Below are 21,169 nucleotides of genomic sequence, written 5' to 3'. Positions count from 1 at the left end.
CACACTGAAGGCATCAAAACTATGAATTAACACATGTGGAATTGTATACATAACAAACAAGTGTGAAACAACAGAAAATATGTCATATTCTAGGTTCTTCAAAGTAGCCACCTTTTGCTTTGATTACTGCTTTGCACACTCTTGGCATTCTCTTGATGAGCTTCAAGAGGTAGTCCCCTGAAATGGTTTTGACTTCACAGGTGTGCCCTGTCAGGTTTAATAAGTGGGATTTCTTGCCTTATAAATGGGGTTGGGACCATCAGTTGCGTTGAGGAGAAGTCAGGTGGATACACAGCTGATAGTCCTACTGAATAGACTGTTAGAATTTGTATTATGGCAAGAAAAAAGCAGCTAAGTAAAGAAAAACGAGTGGCCATTACTTAAGAAATGAAGGTCAGTCAGTCAGCCGAAAAATTGGGAAAACTTTGAAAGTAAGGGCTATTTGACCATGAAGGAGAGTGATGGGGTGCTGCGCCAGATGACCTGGCCTCCACAGTCACCGGACCTGAACCCAATCGAGATGGTTTGGGGTGAGCTGGACCGCAGAGTGAAGGCAAAAAGGGCCAACAAGTGCTAAGCATCTCTGGGAACTCCTTCAAGACTGTTGGAAGACCATTTCAGGGGACTACCTCTTGAAGCTCATCAAGAGAATGCCAAGAGTGTGCAAAGCAGTAATCAAAGCAAAAGTTGGCTACTTTGAAGAACCTAGAATATGACATATTTTCAGTTGTTTCACACTTGTTTGTTATGTATATAATTCCACATGTGTTAATTCATAGTTTTGATGCCTTCATAGTCATGAAAATAAAAGAAAACTATTTGAATGAGAAGGTGCGTCCAAACTTTTGGTCTGTACTGTACATCCAGCTCAAGTTCAGCTATTACTATATAACCCCGTTAGCCATGATCAAACCTATCCATATGAAGAAATAATGATCATAAAACTAACATTCTATTACATATATCATACTAACCTCTCATGCACTAGCGATAAGTTAATAATTGTACTACGCCACTGCACATAGCGCCCAGCTGTGCTGTGAGTATAGGTCAGGGCAGCACAGCAGACACATCGCAACCTCCGGACATTAATGGGAGGTGGGGCGATGACGTCAAGCCCTACAAGACTCTTCACCAATAGCGCTCTCCCAGGAGAGAGGCTGGAATCGTGGCCACGCCCCCCCTCACTTGACGAGCACTCCAGCATACTATAGGGAAGGCCGGCACTGCACCGTGACGCCCCCCCCCCCCCCCCCCCCCCCAATACTTCGGGCGCTTGGGAACCCTATCTAATCTATGAAAAATTAATATAGAGAGAAATAAAACTAATATAGCACGTGTTGTGAGCCAGATCGAGGACTTGTTTATTAGCAGCTAAGCAATAGAAATGCCCCTACTGTGTACACACCTCATCTAAAATTATTTCCCCCCCCTACCAGGGCGTCCTGATTTCCTTGAGGCCCAGTCCTCGGCTTCTCTAGGATCGCTGAAGAAGACAGTTTTGTCGCCGTCCACCACCCTGAGCCGCCCCGGATACGCCATAGAATACTGGAGGTTTAAGTCGCAAAGGCGGCGTTTGACCGCGACGAATGTGGCTCTTCTCTTCTGAAGGTCAGCGGAGAAGTCCGGGAACAGGGAAACACGTGCGTTGTCATGTCCGATATCTTGCTTGTTCCTGGCTGAGGATGAGATCCCCGTCTCTCCAGTTTAGCAGTCGTGCCAGCAGGGGTCTAGGAGGAGCCCCAGGTGGAGGAAACTTGGCTGGGACACGGTGTGCCCTCTCCACAGCATATGCAGGAGAAAAAGGTGCTTCTGGAAACTGTTCCTTGAACCAGGATTCTAGGAAGGCGGCGGGATAACGGCCCTCAGCTTTTCCGGAAGGCCCAGGATCCTGACATTGTTGCGGCGGGACCTGTTTTCTAGGTCATCACATTTTTGCTGCCACTGACCCACAGAGCACTCCAGCTCCTGCACTTTCTCCACCATAGGTCTGGTCAGATCTTCCAGAGCAGACACGCGATCCTCTGTATGCTTGAGCCGGTCTCTCAGCTGCTGCACATCGTGACGGAGAAGGCTCACATCCACTCTCACCTCCTCTAACTTCCCTGTGAGTGAGGACTGGCACGAGGAGATCGCTACCAGCAGCTGTTCATATGCAGCCTTTAAGGTCAATTCAGGCTCAGCGTTGTCTCCCGCCTCCACCTGCTGAGCGGCTTTACCGCGGGTGAGAGCCGCGCGCTTTGGAGTGGCGGCCGCGGCGTCATTTTGGGCCTCTGAGCGGATGAATTCTTTAAGCCGCTCGTGCCTTGTTGGGACCCATGGTCGGCGTGCGGGGTCTTCTCTTGCGCCTGCACAGCGTCCACTCTGTTCCAGGAGTCGGCAGCTTGTCAGGATGGAACAGGATTGATGAGGGATAGCAGAGCTGTGCTCAAACGCGTGCTTACATGCCGGCTGCTGGCCACACCCCGGCATTGCTGCACTTTTAATGCCGGATCCGGAACTGATACATTTCAATGTTAATTAATGCCGGCATTCCAGTAACTGATCCGGAATTTTGGACAGAGATAATACCGCAGCATGCTGCGATATTTCCTCCGTCCAAAACGCAGTTCAGTGACTGAACTGATGACATCCTGAACGGATTGCTCACCATTCAGAATGCATGGGGATAAAACTGATCAGTTATTTTCTAGTATTGAGCCCCTAAGACGTTACTCTATGCCAGAAAAGAAAACCACTAGTGTGAAAGTACCCTAAGAACAGTTCATCAACACTGAAGAAGTCCTGGAAACTCCCTTAGGCTACTTTCACACTCGCGTTTTGTGCGGATCCATCATGGACGGATCCGTTCAGATAATACGACCGTCTGCATCCATTCAGAATGGATACGTTTGTATTATCTTTAACATAGCCAAGACGTTTTCTATTGTGCCAGATTGTGTTAATGAAAAGGGATCCATTGACTTACATTGTGTGTCAGGACGGATCAGTTTGGCTCAGTTTCATCAGACGGACATGGCGGAATGGAGACAAAACTGATGCAAACTGATGCATTCTGAGCAGATACTTTTCCATTCAGAATGCAAACTGATCCGTTTTGGACCGCCTGTGAGAGCCCTAAACGGTGTATGAAAGTAGACTTAGCGTTAGCAGGGTCCGGCAGGCTGTTCAGACAGGGGAAAAGCCTGCCGGATCCCCACTAACGGTAGCCCATGTGTGCCGCCGGAATCCGCTCTGGCCCCATTAACTATAAAGGGGACCGGCGAGAGAAGCGGCTGCAGCACAGCAGACATGCCAAGAAGCGGCTGGACAAAAACTGCAGCATGTTTCAGTTTTTACTCGGTCGCCTCTCAGCATCTTTGCCGTGCTGCGGCCAGACCTCCATCCCGTCCCCATTACAGTAAATGGGGCCGAAGTGGACTACCGGCAGCACACATGGGCTAGCGTTAGTATGGACCCTGCTAATGTGAAAGTAGCTCTAAAGGGGTCCTCCGGGAATTATTAAAATACTTAAATATTACTTTATTACAAATATATTTCCAAATACAGTTTGCACCGCAAAAAATAGAACACGTTCTGCAAGCTAGGTTTCTTTTCCAGCATTGTAAATTATCAGGAACATTTCTAAGTTTTGCCACTAGACCAGCCTTTGCATAAGCTACAAATGAATCGTCTTGTGACCACAATTCTACGTAGATCACCCGACTACTCAGACTTTCTATAGTTAAACCAAGTGATCTATAAATGATGGCTGCATCTGCACAAAGACTGATTTAAACTCTCTTATGTACGGTCTTGCAAAAAATGGAAATGAATCTCAGAGGACAGAAGGAAAACTCGCCCTCCAAAGGAAGGCTTTTTTTTATTTATTAACAAGATACACAGCCATAGTATATGATGGCACAGCGAGCTACTAATCCAATAAAAAAAGAAAAATCACCCTTTAGTCAAAGCTTGGAACATTCAAGGATTAGTGCAAAGGTACAAGTCAACTATCAAAAGGCAAGGAAGGAAATCCCACAGTAAGTGCATTTAGGCTGTGTTCACACTAGTATTTAGCTTTCCGTTTTTTTCTCATCCGTCAGACGCACAGAAAAATAAAGAAAAAAAAAGAATGTTATTTTGAGCATCAGTTATGATTAGTTTGTGTCACTTCCATAAGAGATCAGTTATTTTTGACGGAAGAAAAAGTACTGCAGTACTATTACAGAAGTGACACTAACTGATGCTCAAAATAACATCCTTTTTTATTATTATTATTATTTCTGACAGATCAGAAGAATAGGAAGGTTAACGGTGATGTGAACTCGCCCTTACAGGGCTCCAGATGGCGACCAAAATGGTCGCCAATGCGACTTAGAATTGCTAAATGGCGACAAGACTTTGCAGTGTTTTCGCCATTTGCGCCTAGACTCTCCGCTGCTCTGCCTCTCAAACACGAGGAACTGACATGGCAGTTGGTTCTTCTCAACAACACAGGGAAGAAGGAGGCAGTCCCTCCCCCCGTGCTGCTGCCACCAATGGGCTGATAGAAGTGAGGAGGAGGGGCTATGGCCACTGCACCACCAATGAATATAGTTTATGCCTGAATACAGACGCAGGCTGCGATGCGGGTGCCGGCCATATCCCATACCCGGCACCCAGCCTCTATCCTGCGCTATTAACCCCTCAGGTGCAGCACCCCCACCAAGTAATATAAAGAAGAATCATTGGTTTCCCCCCCATTGCCCCCAGTATTATAACTATTATAATCATTGGTGGCAGTGGCCACAGGGTCCCCTCCCCCCTCCTCATTGGTGGCAGGTCCGATCGGAGCCCCAGCAGTGTAAGCCTGGGGCTCCAATCGGTTACCATGGCAGCCAGGACGCTACTGAAGCCCTGGCTACCATGGTCGCCTCCCTGCTGCTGTGTGCACTACGCACAGAGCAGCAGGGAGAGTGTAAAGTCCTATTCACCCTGATAGAGATCTATCAGGGTGAATATGACAAGGGATGAAAAGATCCCAGGTTCTAGCCCCTAGGGGGGAAATAGTTAGTTATTAAGTAAAAAAAAATAATAATATTAAGTTTAAATCACACTCTTGCGCAATTGTTTAACTTTTTTTGTTCTTTTTTAATTATACTGTAATTATATGTATTTTAAATTTGGCTCCTAAATTTTTCAGGTTAGGAGCCAATGGCTCATTGATATTTTTTTTTTTAGTCTGGAGCCCTGCCTTAAGCATGTCTGGGATAAAGATATAAGAAAGACATCATATAAGGGCAGACTAGATGGGCCGTGTACTCTACCAGCTTTCTCCTAGGTTTCTGCACTAAAAGGGAATAATAGCATTTAGCACAGTTATGTACCCGCTATCCATCTATACAATTAGCAAAGGAAGACAACTCTATAGAAATCTACCAATAAAAACCTATGCACATTTCCAAGCAAACGTGCTTCAAATTTCATTGTCATTTCAAATGTAACCTACAACACCGCACTGTATAGAAAGAGGAGCATAGGATTATGCATGGACTTTTGCCTTCACGCCTAAAACACATACTGAACTCAAGAGGATAAAACCGATCACAAAAGCTCTTGTTGGAAGTGGATGTTGTGTAAAGGAGGTGAATGGCAGACGTGCGAGTCTCTGCGCCTTTAAAACACACAAACAAGCACTTGGAGAGGGGGTGAGAAATTTCGGATGTTGCATAAATGTACAATATGCAACCCAGCTGTCCGACTCCCAAATTCCATTTCACATCACATAAGCAACCATATGCCCCTAAGAGCCCAGAAGATCAAATCTGTTGTATGCAATTTTCTGCAACAGCTGTTTTGCAAATTTAAATAAAAATATCTGATCAATCAAATTATGAATGCCAGAGCAACAGTCTACTTTATCATGATCAGACCCAAAGCTTCCGTCTCCATAAAAATCCACAGACAGATTCATGGAGAATACACCCATAAAACAACGAGAACCCAACTGGTTTACATCAATATATTACCAGATTCACTCCTCGCTAAGCATGATGATGGCATATTCAACTACCGTGCTAGAGGTGAGCAGACATGGCATCTAATATATAAAGCTGAGTGTATGTATGTACAGTGGATATAAAAAGTCTACACACCCCTGTTAAAATGTCAGGTCTCTGTGCTGTAAAAAAAAAAAAGACAGACAAAGATAAATCATTTCAGAACTTTTTCCACCTTTATTGCGACCTATAAACTGTACCACTCAATAGAAAAACAAACTGAAATCTTTTAGGGGGAGGGAAGAAAAAATATAAAAATAAAATAATGTGGTTGCATAAGTGTACCCTCTTATAACTGGGGATGTAGCTGTGTTCAGAATTAAGCAATCACATTCAAAATCATGTTGGACTGTTAGACGAGGAACTGTGGGGCAGGGTCAGTGTTAAAGGGGGGTGCTGTAGAGGTCACTGTTATAGTGGATTATATATATATATATATATATATATATATATATACATATATATACATATATATACATATACACACACACACACACACACACACAGTCCTGATCAAAAGTTTAAGAGAACTTGAAAAATGGCAAAAAATCAAATCAAATTTAGCATGGCTGGATCTTAAACGGTTCCAAGTAGAGCTTCAACATGCAACAAAAAGAAACGGGAGTGAGGCAAAACATTTTTCGAGCATTCAATTTAATGAAAACAACGAATAAACTGAAACAGGCTGTTTATCAGCTGATCAAAAGTTTAGGACCACACCTCCAAAAAAAAAAACTAATCCCCCCCCCCCCTTTCCCAAAACAGAAATCCAACGTCCAAACATGAACTCAGTAATAAGTAGCTCCGCCGTTATTGTTTATCACTTCAAAAATTTGTTTCGGCATGCTTGAAGCAAGCATTTCCATGAGGTGAGTGGGAACATTTCTCCGAGTGGTGAAGACGACCGCACGAAGGCCATCTACTGTCTGGAACTGTTGTCCATTTTTGTAAACTTCCCTTGCCATCCATCCCCAAAGGTTCTCAATTGGCTTTAGATCAGGGGAACACGCAGGATGGGCCAAAAGAGTGATGTTATTCTCCTGGAGAAGTCCCTTGTCCTGCGGGCATTGTGTACTGTAGAGTTGTCCTGTTGAAAAACCCAGTCGTTACCTCAGTCATGAGGAATGCTCTCTGCAACATCTGGACATAGCCAGCGGCCATTTGACGCCCCTGCACTTCCTGAAGCTCCATTGTTCCACTGAAGGAAAAAGCACCCCAGACAATTATGGCACCCCCTCCACTGTGGCGCGTAGAAAACATCTCAGGTGGGATTTGCTTGTCAGCAACGTTAGAAGGACCATCGAGGTTAAATTTTTTCTCATCAGAGAATAAAACTTTCTTCCACCTTTGAATGTCCCATGTTTGGTGCTCTCTTGCAAAGTCCAAACAAGCAGTTCTGTGGCGTTCAAGGAGACGAGGTCTTTGAAGACGTTTTTTGTTTTTGAAGCCCTTCAGTCTCAGATGCCATCTGATGGTTATGGGGCTGCAGTCAGCACCAGTAAGGGCCTTAATTTGGGTCAAGGATCGTCCAGTGTCTTGACGGACAGACAATTGGATCCTCCGGCTCAGTGCTGATGAAATTTTTTTGGGTCTTCCACTTGACTTTTTTGTTCCATAACCCTCAGGATCATTTAAGAAATTTCAAATGACTGTCTTACTGCGTCCCACCTCAGCAGCGATGGCGCACTGTGAGAGACCCTGCTTATGCAGTTCAACAACCCGACCACGTTCAAAAAGGGAGAGTTTTTTTGCCTTTGCCATCACAACGTGTGACTACCTGACAGAAAATGACAATGAATCCACATCTTTGCACAGATTTGGCCTTTTAAAAGGCATGTGGTCCTAAAATTTGGATCAGCTGAAAAACAGCCTGTTTCAGTTTAATCGTTATTTTCAATTAATTGAATGCTCAAAAAATGTTTTGTCTCACTCTCATTTCTTCTTGTTGCATGTTGAAGCTCTACTTGGAACCTTGTTAAGATCCAACAATGTAAAATATGATTTTTTTGCCATTTTTCAATTTTGATCAGGACTAATAAATAAATACTATATATATATATATATATACACACACACACACACACACACACACACACACAATGCAACAGCACTCTGCAAACCAAATAAAGTATAATAATGTCATAGCAATGGAAAATATTCTGGTGCTAATGCTACGCTTATTTTGTAAATTTGACATTCTTGCCATTTAGTGTTAGGTTCCCGTCTTACAGAGATCGCCTTGACGTGTGGCAGACGGGCCCAAATAATTTTTAAAAAAATGTATTTGTCAAGAATCTCAAATTTACAAAATAAGCATAGCATTAGCACCAGAATATTTTCTATTACTATGACATCATTATACTTTATTTGCTTTGCAGAGTGCTGCTGCATTGTGGTTTTTTTCTGTGTTGTTAGCCATGGCAGCGCGCACCTGCACATTGAGATGTGCTGACTGACCCCCTTTTTCCTTTACGCTTAATATTTATTTATTTTTTTTGTCCAGAGCACTGTATCAACGAGTGAGTAGTCTGCTCAGTTTGTGCCATCCGCAACATTAAAGGAGTTGTCCCATGAAAAATATTCTACAGTTTTCAAACCAGCACCTGGATCTGAATTTTTTGTAATTGAATGTAATTAAAAATTTTGTATAGCTACTAAGTTATCCAATAAAATGCATCTGTATAGCGCCACCTGCTCATTGATCTTTTTCTTATTTCTCTGACATGCTCACTGAGAAGGTCGCACATGCTCAGTTTCATCCTTCAACTGCCTCCTACCTCCTGGGGGCACTCAATATCAAGATTATAGGGACCACTATAAAAATTGAATATTAAAACCCTTTAATATTAATCAACCCTTAATATTATCAGCATACACTTTAAAATATATAAATAAATAATTACATAAATAATACAATCAAAACCACAAGCGCAAACACCTTATATTCTTATCTCAGGTATTGTATTAAATGATCATGCCCATAAATATAAACATAAATATTCTGTTTATAATCCTGCATTATTCCCACTGAGGAAGGGGCATGTTGTAGCCCCAAAACGTGTTTGACCGAGGACAGTGAAGAGCCTATACTCCACTTGTGTGGCTCCAATATAGGGGCATCTTGTGGGAATCCGGAGATTGAGGATTTCGGAACATTGACTGTTTTTTATTGCAGCGAAGCGGCAAGACTCTAGGACCCAGAAGAGACGCTCTGTTTCCTGCCTCCGTCACGTGGGACGCCACGAGGAGATGGCTGGATCACGTGGGACACCGCGTAGGTCCTGGCAGGCCAAAGAGGAGGAATTACTCCTGAACTGACACAAGACCAAGCGCGAACAACCACGTTGCATGCAGCTAGATGACTATATATATATATATATATATATATATATATATTGATGTGGTGAGCGCATGGTCCAATTGAGAAGGATAAGAGTGGAGTAATACACAGTACATTATAGAATATCCACATAGATCTGGATGAACACAGCACCTATTAACGAATTGACTGTCTACCACCATTTATGGGCATGATCATTTAATACAATAGGAATATAGGTGTTTGTGCTTGCTGTTTTGATTGTATTATTTATGTATTTTTAAGTGTATGCTGATTAATATTAAAAGGTTCTAATATTCAATTTTTATAGTGGTCTGTATAGTCTTGATATTAAGTGCCCCCCTAACTTTTATATATTTAGGTTTGTTGTTTACAGGCTTTGGGTGAGCCAGTGGGGTGTGCACCACTCAATCTCTGAGTTGGTAGGTGAGCCGCTTACATTTAAATTTTTATAGATCAGTGCTAATTTTAGCTGGGGTCCAGATGTAACAGCCATTAAAGACATAACTCCCAGCCTTTCAATTTCTTTTATGCCAGGTGCCACGGTCAATAGCTGCCGTGGCTCCATAGAGAGAAGAGGCTCCCTATCACCATCCCCCCCAACAAACGCAATTGCAGAATTGCTGAGTGTCAATGCAATGTGATGGCAGCGGGGTACCTAACAAAAGTTTTAGTATTGTTGTATTTATACCTATCCATAAATAAAAAGAACAAGACACACTGTGTACGCTGTAAAAAAGAGTGGCGGAATAGCTCCCTTGTTTTCCCACTACCACCTCAACCCCTCAAAAAGCTGATGAAAGTTAATTGATAACTGATATGCACCTCACTGCCTAGAGGAAACATTTAAAATAAAACAAAGAATATCTTTATTCAATAGCCTCAGTTAAGGATCCAATCACGTCAGTATATTCTTTTCCAGATTTCCGTTCCATTTTTTGTAGATCCGTGTTTCCGCAAAAACCTCCTGCTTCATCAATTGTACATCTGCATCAGTTCTTCCGCAATTGCGGATGACATTGATGCATTCCATATGTCATCTGCATTTTTGCGGACCCATTGCCTACAATAGGACAACGGACCGCAATAGTAGGACAAGCTCTAGTTTTTTTTTTTTTTTTTTTGCGGATCATTGAAATGAATGAGTCCGCAATCCCATTCCGCAAATTTGCTGAACGGATGCGGATCACAAAATACTGACGTGTGAATGGACCCTAATGGCTCGTTCACACGAACGTACTTTGCGTTCCGTATACGGGCCATTTTCTGCGTTCCGCATACGGTTTGTATACGGAACCATTCATTTCAATGTGTGTGCTGTCCGCATCCGTTGCTCCGGTCCGTGGCCCGGCAAAAATTATGAGTCCTATTCTTGCGGACAATAGGCATTTCTATAATGGGCCTCCTGTTCCGTTCCGAAAATTGCGGAAGGCACACGGGCGCATCCGTTTTTTGCGGATCCGCAAAAGCTACATTTCTCAAATATAGACAAAAGGAAAACTGGTTCAGTTGCCCATAGCAACCAATCAGATTCCATATTTCATTCTCCAAAAGGAGCTGTGAAAAATGGAAGGTGGAATCTGATTGATTACTATGGGCAACTAAACCAGTTCTACTTTGCATCAATTTTGATAAATCTCCCCCCCTATAGTGTGGAGTTAGGGCTTATGCAAACAAAAAGGCCCCAAACAGCCGACCCGCAATATACAGGTACCAGCCGCAATGCGCAATATACGGTGTGGAGGCACGGAGTGGAAGAACAAAGAAGCACTACAGATTGCTTCCGTGGCATTTCGGTCCATGACTCTGCAGAGAAAAAAAAATCCCTATTTTTTGTATGTTTTAAAAAAAAACTGACAGCACAACAACATGGTAGCAATACTTATATAGAGGTCAAATTTTGGCGACAGAATCCCTTTAAAATACATAAAATTAGGCCCCTTTCACACGGGCGAGAATTCCGCACGGGTGCAATGCGTGAGGTGAACGCATTGCACCCGCACTGAATCCGGACCCATTCACTTCAATAGGGCTGTGCAGATGAGCGGTGATTTTCAAGCATCACTTGTGCGTTGTGTGAAAATCGCAGCATGTTATATATTCTGCGTTTTATAGGCAACGCAGGCCCCATAGAAATTAATGGGGCTGCGTGAAAATCGCAAGCATCCGCAATCAAGTACGGATGTAATGCGATTTTCACGCATGGTTGCTAGGAGATGTTAGTAAATTGATAAATAAAAGTCAATTCACTGTATTATTTTCCCTTATAACATGGTTATAAAGAAAAAATATTAGCATTCTTAATACAGAATGCTTAATAAAATGTTGCTTGAAGGGTTAAAAAATAAAAACAATTAACTCAGCACATCCACTTGATCGCGCAACCGGCGTAGTCTTCTTTCTTCTTCTTTGAGGACCTGCAAAAGGACCTTTGATAACGTGGTGAGCGACGTCAGATCCTGCTGAATGAAGAAATCGGCGCCGCTATCTGCGACTTATCCCTGCTCACTACAGGTCTAAAAAAGTGGGCTTGGCATGGGCGGGGAAAGGGATGGGCCAGCAGGCCCATGTCATACATCATTCTTCACGCCTGTTTTAGGCGTAGAAAACGTCTAAATGTAAGACAGCAAAAAAGCCATCTTACATTTAGAACTGGCGCTGGATGCACCGAAGTTATGGAGTGGCCTGTGCCTCTTTTTAACCCTCGGCAGCTATGGGGCTTTATTAATAAGAACGTCTAAAACACAATTCTTAATAAATGTGACCCTATATTGTCTTCAATACACTTCACAACATTCTTCCAGCTATAAAACCAATCAATACATTATCTGCACTGTTCTTACAATCAGCTTTATGAAGGGACTGCTTGCATTACAAATGCACTGAAAGTGCGCAGCCACATGGCGTCCCACCAGTGTCATCACTGCCTTACGTTAGAGCGAATCTCCAAGGACTCTCTCTAGTACAGAGACGCATCTTATCAAGAAGCTGTGGCAGGAGGTCACCTCCCTTCCGCTGCAGGTAATGAGGCATGCTATTTCCTATATGCTGAATACAATTTAAATGAACTGGTGCAAGATATATGACGACTATGACAGCTACTCACATCCCATTGTTAACGTTATGCTTTTAATAATTAAAAGGGTTTTCCAACTAGTAAATATTATATTTATTGTACAGATCATGAATAATTAACAGTACCTGGAATTTAAACCAATTGTTTTAAATGAAAAAAAAAAAAAAAAGAAGATCTGCATATTTTTCTACTGTTATCCCGTTTACCTGTTCCCAAAAAATATATATTTTTTTTTAAATGGAACCAGTGTATGAAATAAAAAAAATATTTAACAAAATCTACATCTACTGGGGTGCCTCTGAAAATACCTAGATACTGCCTTGAATAGCAACACCACAAACAATGTTCTACCAGGAACCTGGCTGTTATAAGAGGGCTAAGCCCCTGTTCTTCACTGCAGGGTTGACCCATGCAATGCTCAGGCTAGGTTGCTGCCAAAAGAGCGTCAGCCTAGCCTAAGACCCCTTAGTGACCTCTAAAAAAAAAGGGGGGGGGGCTATTTTCTGTAGCAGTATTGTCAGAGAGCTAAAAGTACTGAATAGGAAGGCAAAGTCAGTTTACAACACTGCTGCAAAAGGAAGAGTATATCAGCAAGGTATTCATCATTACAATAGAAGGTAGAACGACTGACAGCTCTACTGTTTTCATGGCAGGTTGACATAGACATGCAAACAGAGGAGCAGTCCACCAATTAGTACAATATAAGCAGCCCTGACCAGCCTTACTACTAGGATAGCATAGGGGGGGTGCAGTGCTCTGTGTGGCCACACCTAGCTCCTCCCTGGTCTGACTAAAGGTCTGAAAGAGTGTGTTAAAGGGAGTCTATCACCTCCATATAGCCATATACAGTGATTACATAGTTCTATAGCACACCTATACATCAATGTAATAGTACCTTTGTCTTTTTCTTTACACCTGCAGAAGCTGGAAAAACAAAGCTTAATTCATATGCAGATGAGAACTCGCAGAAGAGCCTAGGCCCCAGCCTCTGCCCGCCCTCCTATTCCCTTGCGTCATCCTTTGGTCCGACCGAGATCCCCCGCCTGTGCACTGCTTCGCTGGGCCATGCGCACTGTGATGCCCATTGTGGGCACGGCATCACTTTAACTACTGTGCATGCACCAGCGAACGGCACAAAACCAGCAGCAAGGGGGCTCTTTCGTTCTGTGCAGTATGGATTTTTAAATCCCTACCATGTCAATTCTCTGTGCAGTTCTTATGTGTGGATTTGACCCTTTTTCATGCAAGAGTGAGATCTGCTGCAAAACCACATCAAATCCGCAAAAAAAACAGCAAGCAGTTAATGGAAACCAGAACAGTTTGTAAACCTGCACCTGTGTGCGGGTTCCCTGCCCGAGCCTCTCTGCTGTGCTAAAAATGCAGACAGAGAGGAAGTTAAAGACTGTGGACTCTGGATTCGGCAACTAGTATATACTGAGTTAGGCCTATTTAACACGGCCGTGTATCCCCCGTGGCTGTTTTGCGGCGGGTTCACAATACACGGGACACCGGTCGTGTGCATTGTGCATCACGGATGCAGACCCATTCACTTGAATAAGTCAGCAAATCCGAAGATGCGAAACAGAACCCTACGGAAGCACTACGGAGTACATTTGTGGGGTTCCGTTGCATGCTTCCGTTCCGCAAAAAGATAAAACTTGTCCTATCTTTTTGCGGGACGGACGGATCGCGGACCCCATTAAATCTGCTACTAAATGAGATAGACTAGAGGGCACATCAAAATGAGGTCGTTATTATGGGGGACTTCAACTACCCAGATATAGACTGGGAAACTGAAACCTGTACATCACATGAAGGAAACAGGTTCTTGGCAATAACTAAAGACAATTACCTTTCCCAACTGGTTCAGGACCCGATTAGAGGGACGGCTATACTGGACTTCGTAATATAGACCTGACAGAAAAAAGGATGTGCACGTTGGGGGACACCTGGGAAATAGTGACCATAAAGTAATAACCTTTCAAATGTCATTAAAAAGAGTGTTTCTTCAGTAAGGAACAAAAATACAAAACTTCAAAAAAGCTAAACTAAAAGAGGACATAGGCCTAACTAACTGGTACAAAGTCCTCAAAAATAAAAATACAGCCACAAAATGGGATAGTTTTAAAAGCATCCTAAAATCTAATTGTGAGAGGTACATACCTTATGGGAATAAAAGATTAAGGAACAAGAAAAAAACAATGTGGATAAATAGAAATGTAAAGAAAGCAATGAATGACAAAAAGAAAGCATTTAAATCACTAAAACAGGAGGGTGGTGAGGAAGCACTGAAAAACTATAAGGAAAAAATTAAAGTATGTAAAAAACAAATAAAAGCAGCCAAACTAGAGACCGGGAGATTAATTGCCAGAGAGAGCAAAACTAACCCTAAAATGTTCTTCAATTATATAAATGGTAAAAAGTATAAATCTGAAGGTGTCAGCCCTTTACAGAGTAATGAGGGGGGAGTTGCAGAGAGCGATGAGGAGAAAGCAAAGCTATTAAATATTTTTTCTACCCACTGTATTCACTAAGAAAAAAAACTGACAGATGAAAAGCGGAATATAAAAGTACATTTCCCATTAAAAGTGCCCTGTCTGACCCAGGAAGAAGTACAGCGGAGTCTTAAAAAGATTAAAATAGACAAATCGCCAGGACCAGATGGCATACACCCCCGTATCCTAAGAGAATTAAGTAAGGTCATAGCCAGACCCTTATGTCAGATATTTAAGGACTCTATACTGAAAGGGAGTGTTCCACAGGATTGGCACATAGCCAATGTGGTGCTAAAATTCTAAAAGGGTCCAAAAACAGAGCCCGGAAACTATAGGCTGGTGAGTTTAACATCTGTCGTGGGTAAACTGTTTGAAGGTTTTCTAAGAGATGCTATCTTGGAGCACCTCAAGGAAAATAAGCAAATAACGCCATATCAGCATATCGGTCATGTCAAACTAATTTAATCAGTTTTTATGAGGAGGTAAGATCTAGATTTGACAGCGGCGAATAATGGATGTCGTATATCTGGACTTCTCCAAAACATTTGAAACTGCACCGCATGAAAGGTTAGTATATAAAATGAGAATTCCTGGACTGGGAGAAAATGTCTGTATGTGGGTAAGTAACTGGCTCAGTAATAGAAAACAAAGGGTGGTTATTAATATTACACACTCAGGTTGGGTCACTGTCACGAGTGGAGTACCTCAGGGGTCAGTATTGGGCCCTATCCTCAAATATATTTAATAATGATCTTGTAGAAGGCTTGCACAGTAAAATATAATTTTTTGCAAATGAAACTAAACTGTGTAAAGCAGGGCTGGCCAACCTGCGGCCCTCCACCTGTTGCAAGAATGCCCAGACAGCCTACAACTATCAGCCTACAGCGGGGCATGGTGGGAATTGTAGTTTTACAACAGCTGCAGAGCCGCAGGTTGGCCAGCCCTGGTGTAAAGGAATTGACACGGAAGAGGACAGGATACTGCTACAGATGGATCTGGATAGATTGGAGGCTTGGGTACAGAAGTGGAAGATGAGGTTTAACACTGAAAGGTTATGCACATGGGAAGGAATAATGCAAGTCACCCGTACATACTAAATGGTAAAACACTGGGTGACATTGACATGGAAAAGGACCTAGGAATTTTGGTGAACAGCAAACAAAGCTGTAGAAACCAGTGTCAGGCAGCTGCTGCCAAGGCCAATAAAATAATAGGTTGAATCAAAAGGGGCATAGATGCCAGAGATGAGAACATAGTCATACCGGTTTACAAATCCCTAGTCAGACCACACAGAGTACTGTGTACAGTTCTGGGCTCCTGTGAACAAGGCAGACAAATGACAGAATGGGGGGGACTACAGTACCCTGAAAGATTATCAAAATTGGGGTTATTCACTTTAGAAAAAAGACGACTGAGGGGAGATGTAATTACTATGTATAAATATATCAGGGGTCAGTACAGAGATCTATCCCATCATCTATTTATCCCCAGGACTGTGACGAGGGGATATCCTCTGCGTCTGAAAGAAAGAAGGTTTGTACACAAACATAGAAGAGGATTCTTTACGGTAAGAGCAGTGAGACTATGGAACTCTCTGCCTGAGGAGGTGGTGATGGTGAGTACAATAAAAGAATTCAAGAGGGGCCTGGATGTATTTCTGGAGTGTAATATTATAAGCTATAGCTACTAGAGAGGGATCGTTGATCCAGGGAGTTATTCTGAATGCCTGATTGGAGTCGGGAAAGATTTTTTTCCCCTAAAGTGAGGAAAATCGGCTTCTACCTCTCAGGTTGTTTTTTTTTTCCTTCCTCTGGATCAACTTGCAGGATAACAGGCAGAACTGGATGGACAGATGTCTTTTTTGGCCTTATAAACTATGTTACTAAGTGAATGGGGTCGCGTTCCGCATGTGGCATCTCCACGGTCGGTGCCTGTCCATGTGATTATACAATCACTCGAAGTGCTCCACAGAACAATTTGAGACTAGACATTTTGACAGCTTTTCATTGAAAATAGGGTAGTTTGACAATTTCAGGAGGCTGCATGGTCGTTGAGTCCAGGGGCTCATACACGGTGTGCGACCCGTGCTGTGAACCACAAATAGCAGTCCGGAATGCACGGGCAACGGCCATGTGCCCGAAGTTTGCGGACCCATTCACATGAATGGGTCAGCAAACCGCAAGATTCAGTCAAAACCGCAAAAAAAAACAGAACATATTTTTTTGCGGTGCAGAAGCATGGACCTTGCCTCTGTACCGCTCCATATTTTGCGGACCCACTCAAGTGTTTGTGGGCCGCAAGAGCTACTAAGCAAATGTGCTAGCACTGTTTCCTCATCCTCTACTTTACAATTTATTAGGTTACCAAATATCGTATTTGGATGGATAAAGGTATTAACATACTAGGGAAGCAAATTTAAATCAGTATATACTTAAACTGTGGGACAAAAAAAGCACCCAGAGGGACCCCATGTGAAGATTGGAAAAACATATAAAGCTCTGTGTAGATGTTACATCCATGAGCACTGAACCACCAGTATATGTAACATACATACATGAAACCATGAAAAGGGCGTTCCAGTTTGTTGCGCCTACAGCGGGAGTAATGTACATGATACAAAAGAACCACGAAATGCAAACAAAGCAGCAGATATACAAGCTACAGAGAATCTATGTAAACTGACAAAAGCCTAAAAGTGATTGGAGAAAAAGTGTACAGCAATTCCCACCCAGCATTAATAAATGTACGGCTCTAGGCACAATGTTAATCAGAGTACTTGATAATTTGACTTGCTTCCACAGAGGAATTTCAGTGGTCTCATTCAGCTGAAAACAACATATTAAATGTCAAGCAATCTCATATGCAAGGTGCAATTAGAATAATGCGTTTCAGCACATCTACGAAAGCAAACTGCTTCCGATTGAGAAGGAAAGATGCGATATAATAAAGCGGTTCTATAATACTATTATATATAGCAATAAGGTTAGGTTCACACGTGACTGATTAGCTGCGGATTTACGGTTGTGAATTCTGGTGCAGAACATCTGCAGCTTTGTACAGTACTTGCAAAGTGAACGAGGGACACATATCACCCTATTTACGCCACTATTATGGCGTAAATAAAAGTCGCAAATTAATAATTTGTTACTTTTTAAGCCTCTCTCAACTTTTCTGACGTGGTGAGAAAAGGGGCTGAACTTTACTTGGCACGCTAGATTCAGAGTTGCCAACCAGATTGCTTCTTTTTTCTGGACAAATTATGCCAAAATCACGGACAAATTGGAAAAACACAATGAATAGTAAAGATTATAAGTAATGCTTTTCTAAAAATCAATATACTAATCATAACCCATTACCAGCATTGACTGTGAGCTGTAAAATAATAATTACTACCAAAATAACCTAGTCAAGGACCACCAGCCTCAAAAAAAAAATCATGGACGTGTCATTTTTTTTTTTTTTAACGGACACGAAAAAAAAAAAAAAAAAAAAAAAAGTTGTCCATTTTTACAGACTGTCCAGAAATTTCTGGACAGTTGGCAACCCAGATTTACTATACCTTACGCCAGAAAATGGTGTAAGTTAGAGCTGAAGAATACTCTAGACTTCAGTTTCTGGGGCACGGACGGCCCGAGGTGTGCCTAATGTATTAAGAGGCAGCCGTTTCTTCATAGACTAGGTGCATCTCACTCCCGCTGTATGTGAACACCAGTCTTAATAAATGCCCCTCATTAAGTTTTTAGCAATTCTCATTCAGATGTGGCAGAATTATTATTTTTTTTTATCTGCAGCAGGTATCAAATCTGCAACATGTCATTTTACACCCCCATATTCATCACAGATTTCACACTTTCCAATGCAAAGAATGAAATAGACATCTAACAAGCAGCATTTCAGCAACAAAATCAGCGACAAAAAAAAAAAACTGCACCATTTAGGCTACGTCCTGATCTGTAAATAGAACAGAAAACTCGTTTCCCTCCTCCGGTGTGAATTCCGGCAGACAATGCTGGGAATTGGCCACACACAAACAGCAGCAGATTTTCTGCAGCAAAATACGTCTGACATGGACATACCTTTATTCAGATAAACTCTGTCCAACAAACAGTAACAAGTCTATAGACTAATCAGTAATAAACCGTGAAAAAAATATCTTGTGGGGTAAAGCACAAGTAGGTAAACCGTGCACAATAACCAGCAACATAAAGTTACTGGCATGCCTTTATGTCTTCTAGATAGTTTGCCCATCAGATCAAGGTCTATTTCAATCCTCTCTTTGCCCACCAAGCATGCTTTTATCGGGTCTTATTTACAAAGCCAGTGTTTGGTCAGTGATTTCCATTGGTCATTATGAGCCAAAACCAGAAGTGGCGTCTACACAGAGATAAGTTATAATGAAATGATCTGCACCTACTTTGGGTTTTGGCTTCCAATCACTGAACAAACACTGACTGTGTGAATAATGCCTTACATGGTGAGTATTTCTATAGTTAAAGACAAAAAAAAGGCACCCACACCACAGGGAGGTTCCTGCTGCTTTTCCCTACAAACTGGCAATTAGAGAGAGTCTACGGGGAAGGGGATTTAAGTCATGCAATGGCTAGATGTAATGGTATTCCAACTTCTTCTGAAAACTCCCCTGAAACGACAAGTACACTTTCAAGAAATAGGTTATAAAGGGATAGGTTGTCTTTGAGTCATTTTATTTTTGCTGTTATATGTGCCTTATAATATGCTTAAACAGATGACATTTTAGACAGTTGTGCTAGGGTTAAACGACCCGATAGATTAAGAAACAAATTGCACATTAACCGTGGAGCTAACAGAACATAATCTGGTCTCCTTTTCATCGTTTCAGCTGCAGAATCACTGGTTCCCGGACTTCCATTCAGTCATCCAAGATGGCCGCACTTCTTGTCAGACTACCTAAACATTTGGCAGTTCAAGCTATTTCCTGCTTGTCCAGCCCCCTCCTCAGATTGGTCATCATTGCTCATGTGAGCAGTGCTGGCCAATCCTAGGGCTGCAGCAAGTGTCTTGGACTATAAAATGCACAGTATACATCAGGTAGTCTGAGAAGTGGTGCAGGCATCTTGGATGACAGAACAGAAGCCTAGGAATTGGTGGATCGGCGCCGAAAAAGATGAAAAGGAGGGCACCAGGTAAGTGCTATGCTCGTTCCCCAATTAACGTGTTTTTTCTTTTTTTTTCTTTTTTATCTTCAAGATACTACCGAGGTGAAGATGTTCTTTAAAATAAACCACATTCTGAATATTTTATGGCCTGTAACTATCTGATCAATCTTGAAATAATAGCCACAAGTATTTTTCTAATTTTGCATTTTAATGTAAACCTTGTACAATATGACTCAAACATTATATGGGTCACAGGCAGGTGGAAGGGTAACTGCCTGGACATGAAATCACTGTAAATCAATCGACAGTACCTGACAGGATTGCTGGTCAGAGAGACACGAAGCGAGTCTAAGTAGGAGACAAGCCTTTCATCTGTAGAGCCCGATTTGAGTTCATGAATGAATTCCTGTGGTGAGATCTGTCTGCTGCTCTTGAGGCTTCCCTGCAACAAGATAAAAACCATACTGAGCAATCATCCCTACAATATATAGCATGCAAACATCAAAAAGTGAACAACTTTTTTTTCACAACCTTTCCAGAAAATATATTTAAGCCGAAGTCCATGATCTGATCAAACAACTCATTTAAAAGTAAAATGTTCTAGTAGAGAATGCCTACAAGGTGTTCTCCTTCAAGAACTCCGTCAGCTGGTCTTCTGCTAGATTGTATTTTAACTGCATACAGAGCATCAAGGAATCACACCAAGGCAGGCAATGAAGCAATAAATGTAAGGAAAGTAAAACAAAATCTAGTTTAAAAGGATTTTCGGAGATATAAAAAATAGGCACAGAGCAGGGAGCAGTAAACAAAAAAAAAAAAGCTTACTCACCTTTCAAAATGTCCCGCAGCTCCAGTCCCAGCCATAGTCATGTGCTTTTCATCATTCACGTGACTGCTGAAGACAATCACTGCCCTCAGTGGTGACATGTGCATGAACAACAGTATGTGACCGTTGTGGCCAGTGATTGGCAGCAGCAGTCGTGAAAACAATGGACATGACATTACCGCTGCCGAACGAGTAGGCAACAGACTGGCACCAAATTGGTGGTGCTGGAACGGCACAAAAACCAATTTGAGATTAAGCGATTAGACTAACATCTGCG

The 21,169-nt window shown here is 42.3% G+C and overlaps 1 protein-coding gene across 1 annotated transcript in view; it reads right to left on the bottom strand.

Annotated features, from left to right (window-relative positions):
- The window catches only part of DIAPH3 (diaphanous related formin 3), a 754,726-nt gene that overhangs the window by 568,829 nt on the left and 164,728 nt on the right, over positions 1-21,169 (bottom strand). Inside the window, 1 exon segment of the mRNA XM_040425381.1 lies at positions 20,378-20,508. Within this exon segment, the coding sequence (XP_040281315.1) occupies positions 20,378-20,508 (131 nt within the window).

This window comes from Bufo bufo, chromosome 3, assembly GCF_905171765.1.
Source record: "Bufo bufo chromosome 3, aBufBuf1.1, whole genome shotgun sequence".
Taxonomy (NCBI): domain Eukaryota; kingdom Metazoa; phylum Chordata; class Amphibia; order Anura; family Bufonidae; genus Bufo; species Bufo bufo.
The sequence above is the reverse complement of the archived record's forward strand: the minus strand, read 5'-3'. Positions and strand labels throughout refer to the sequence as shown.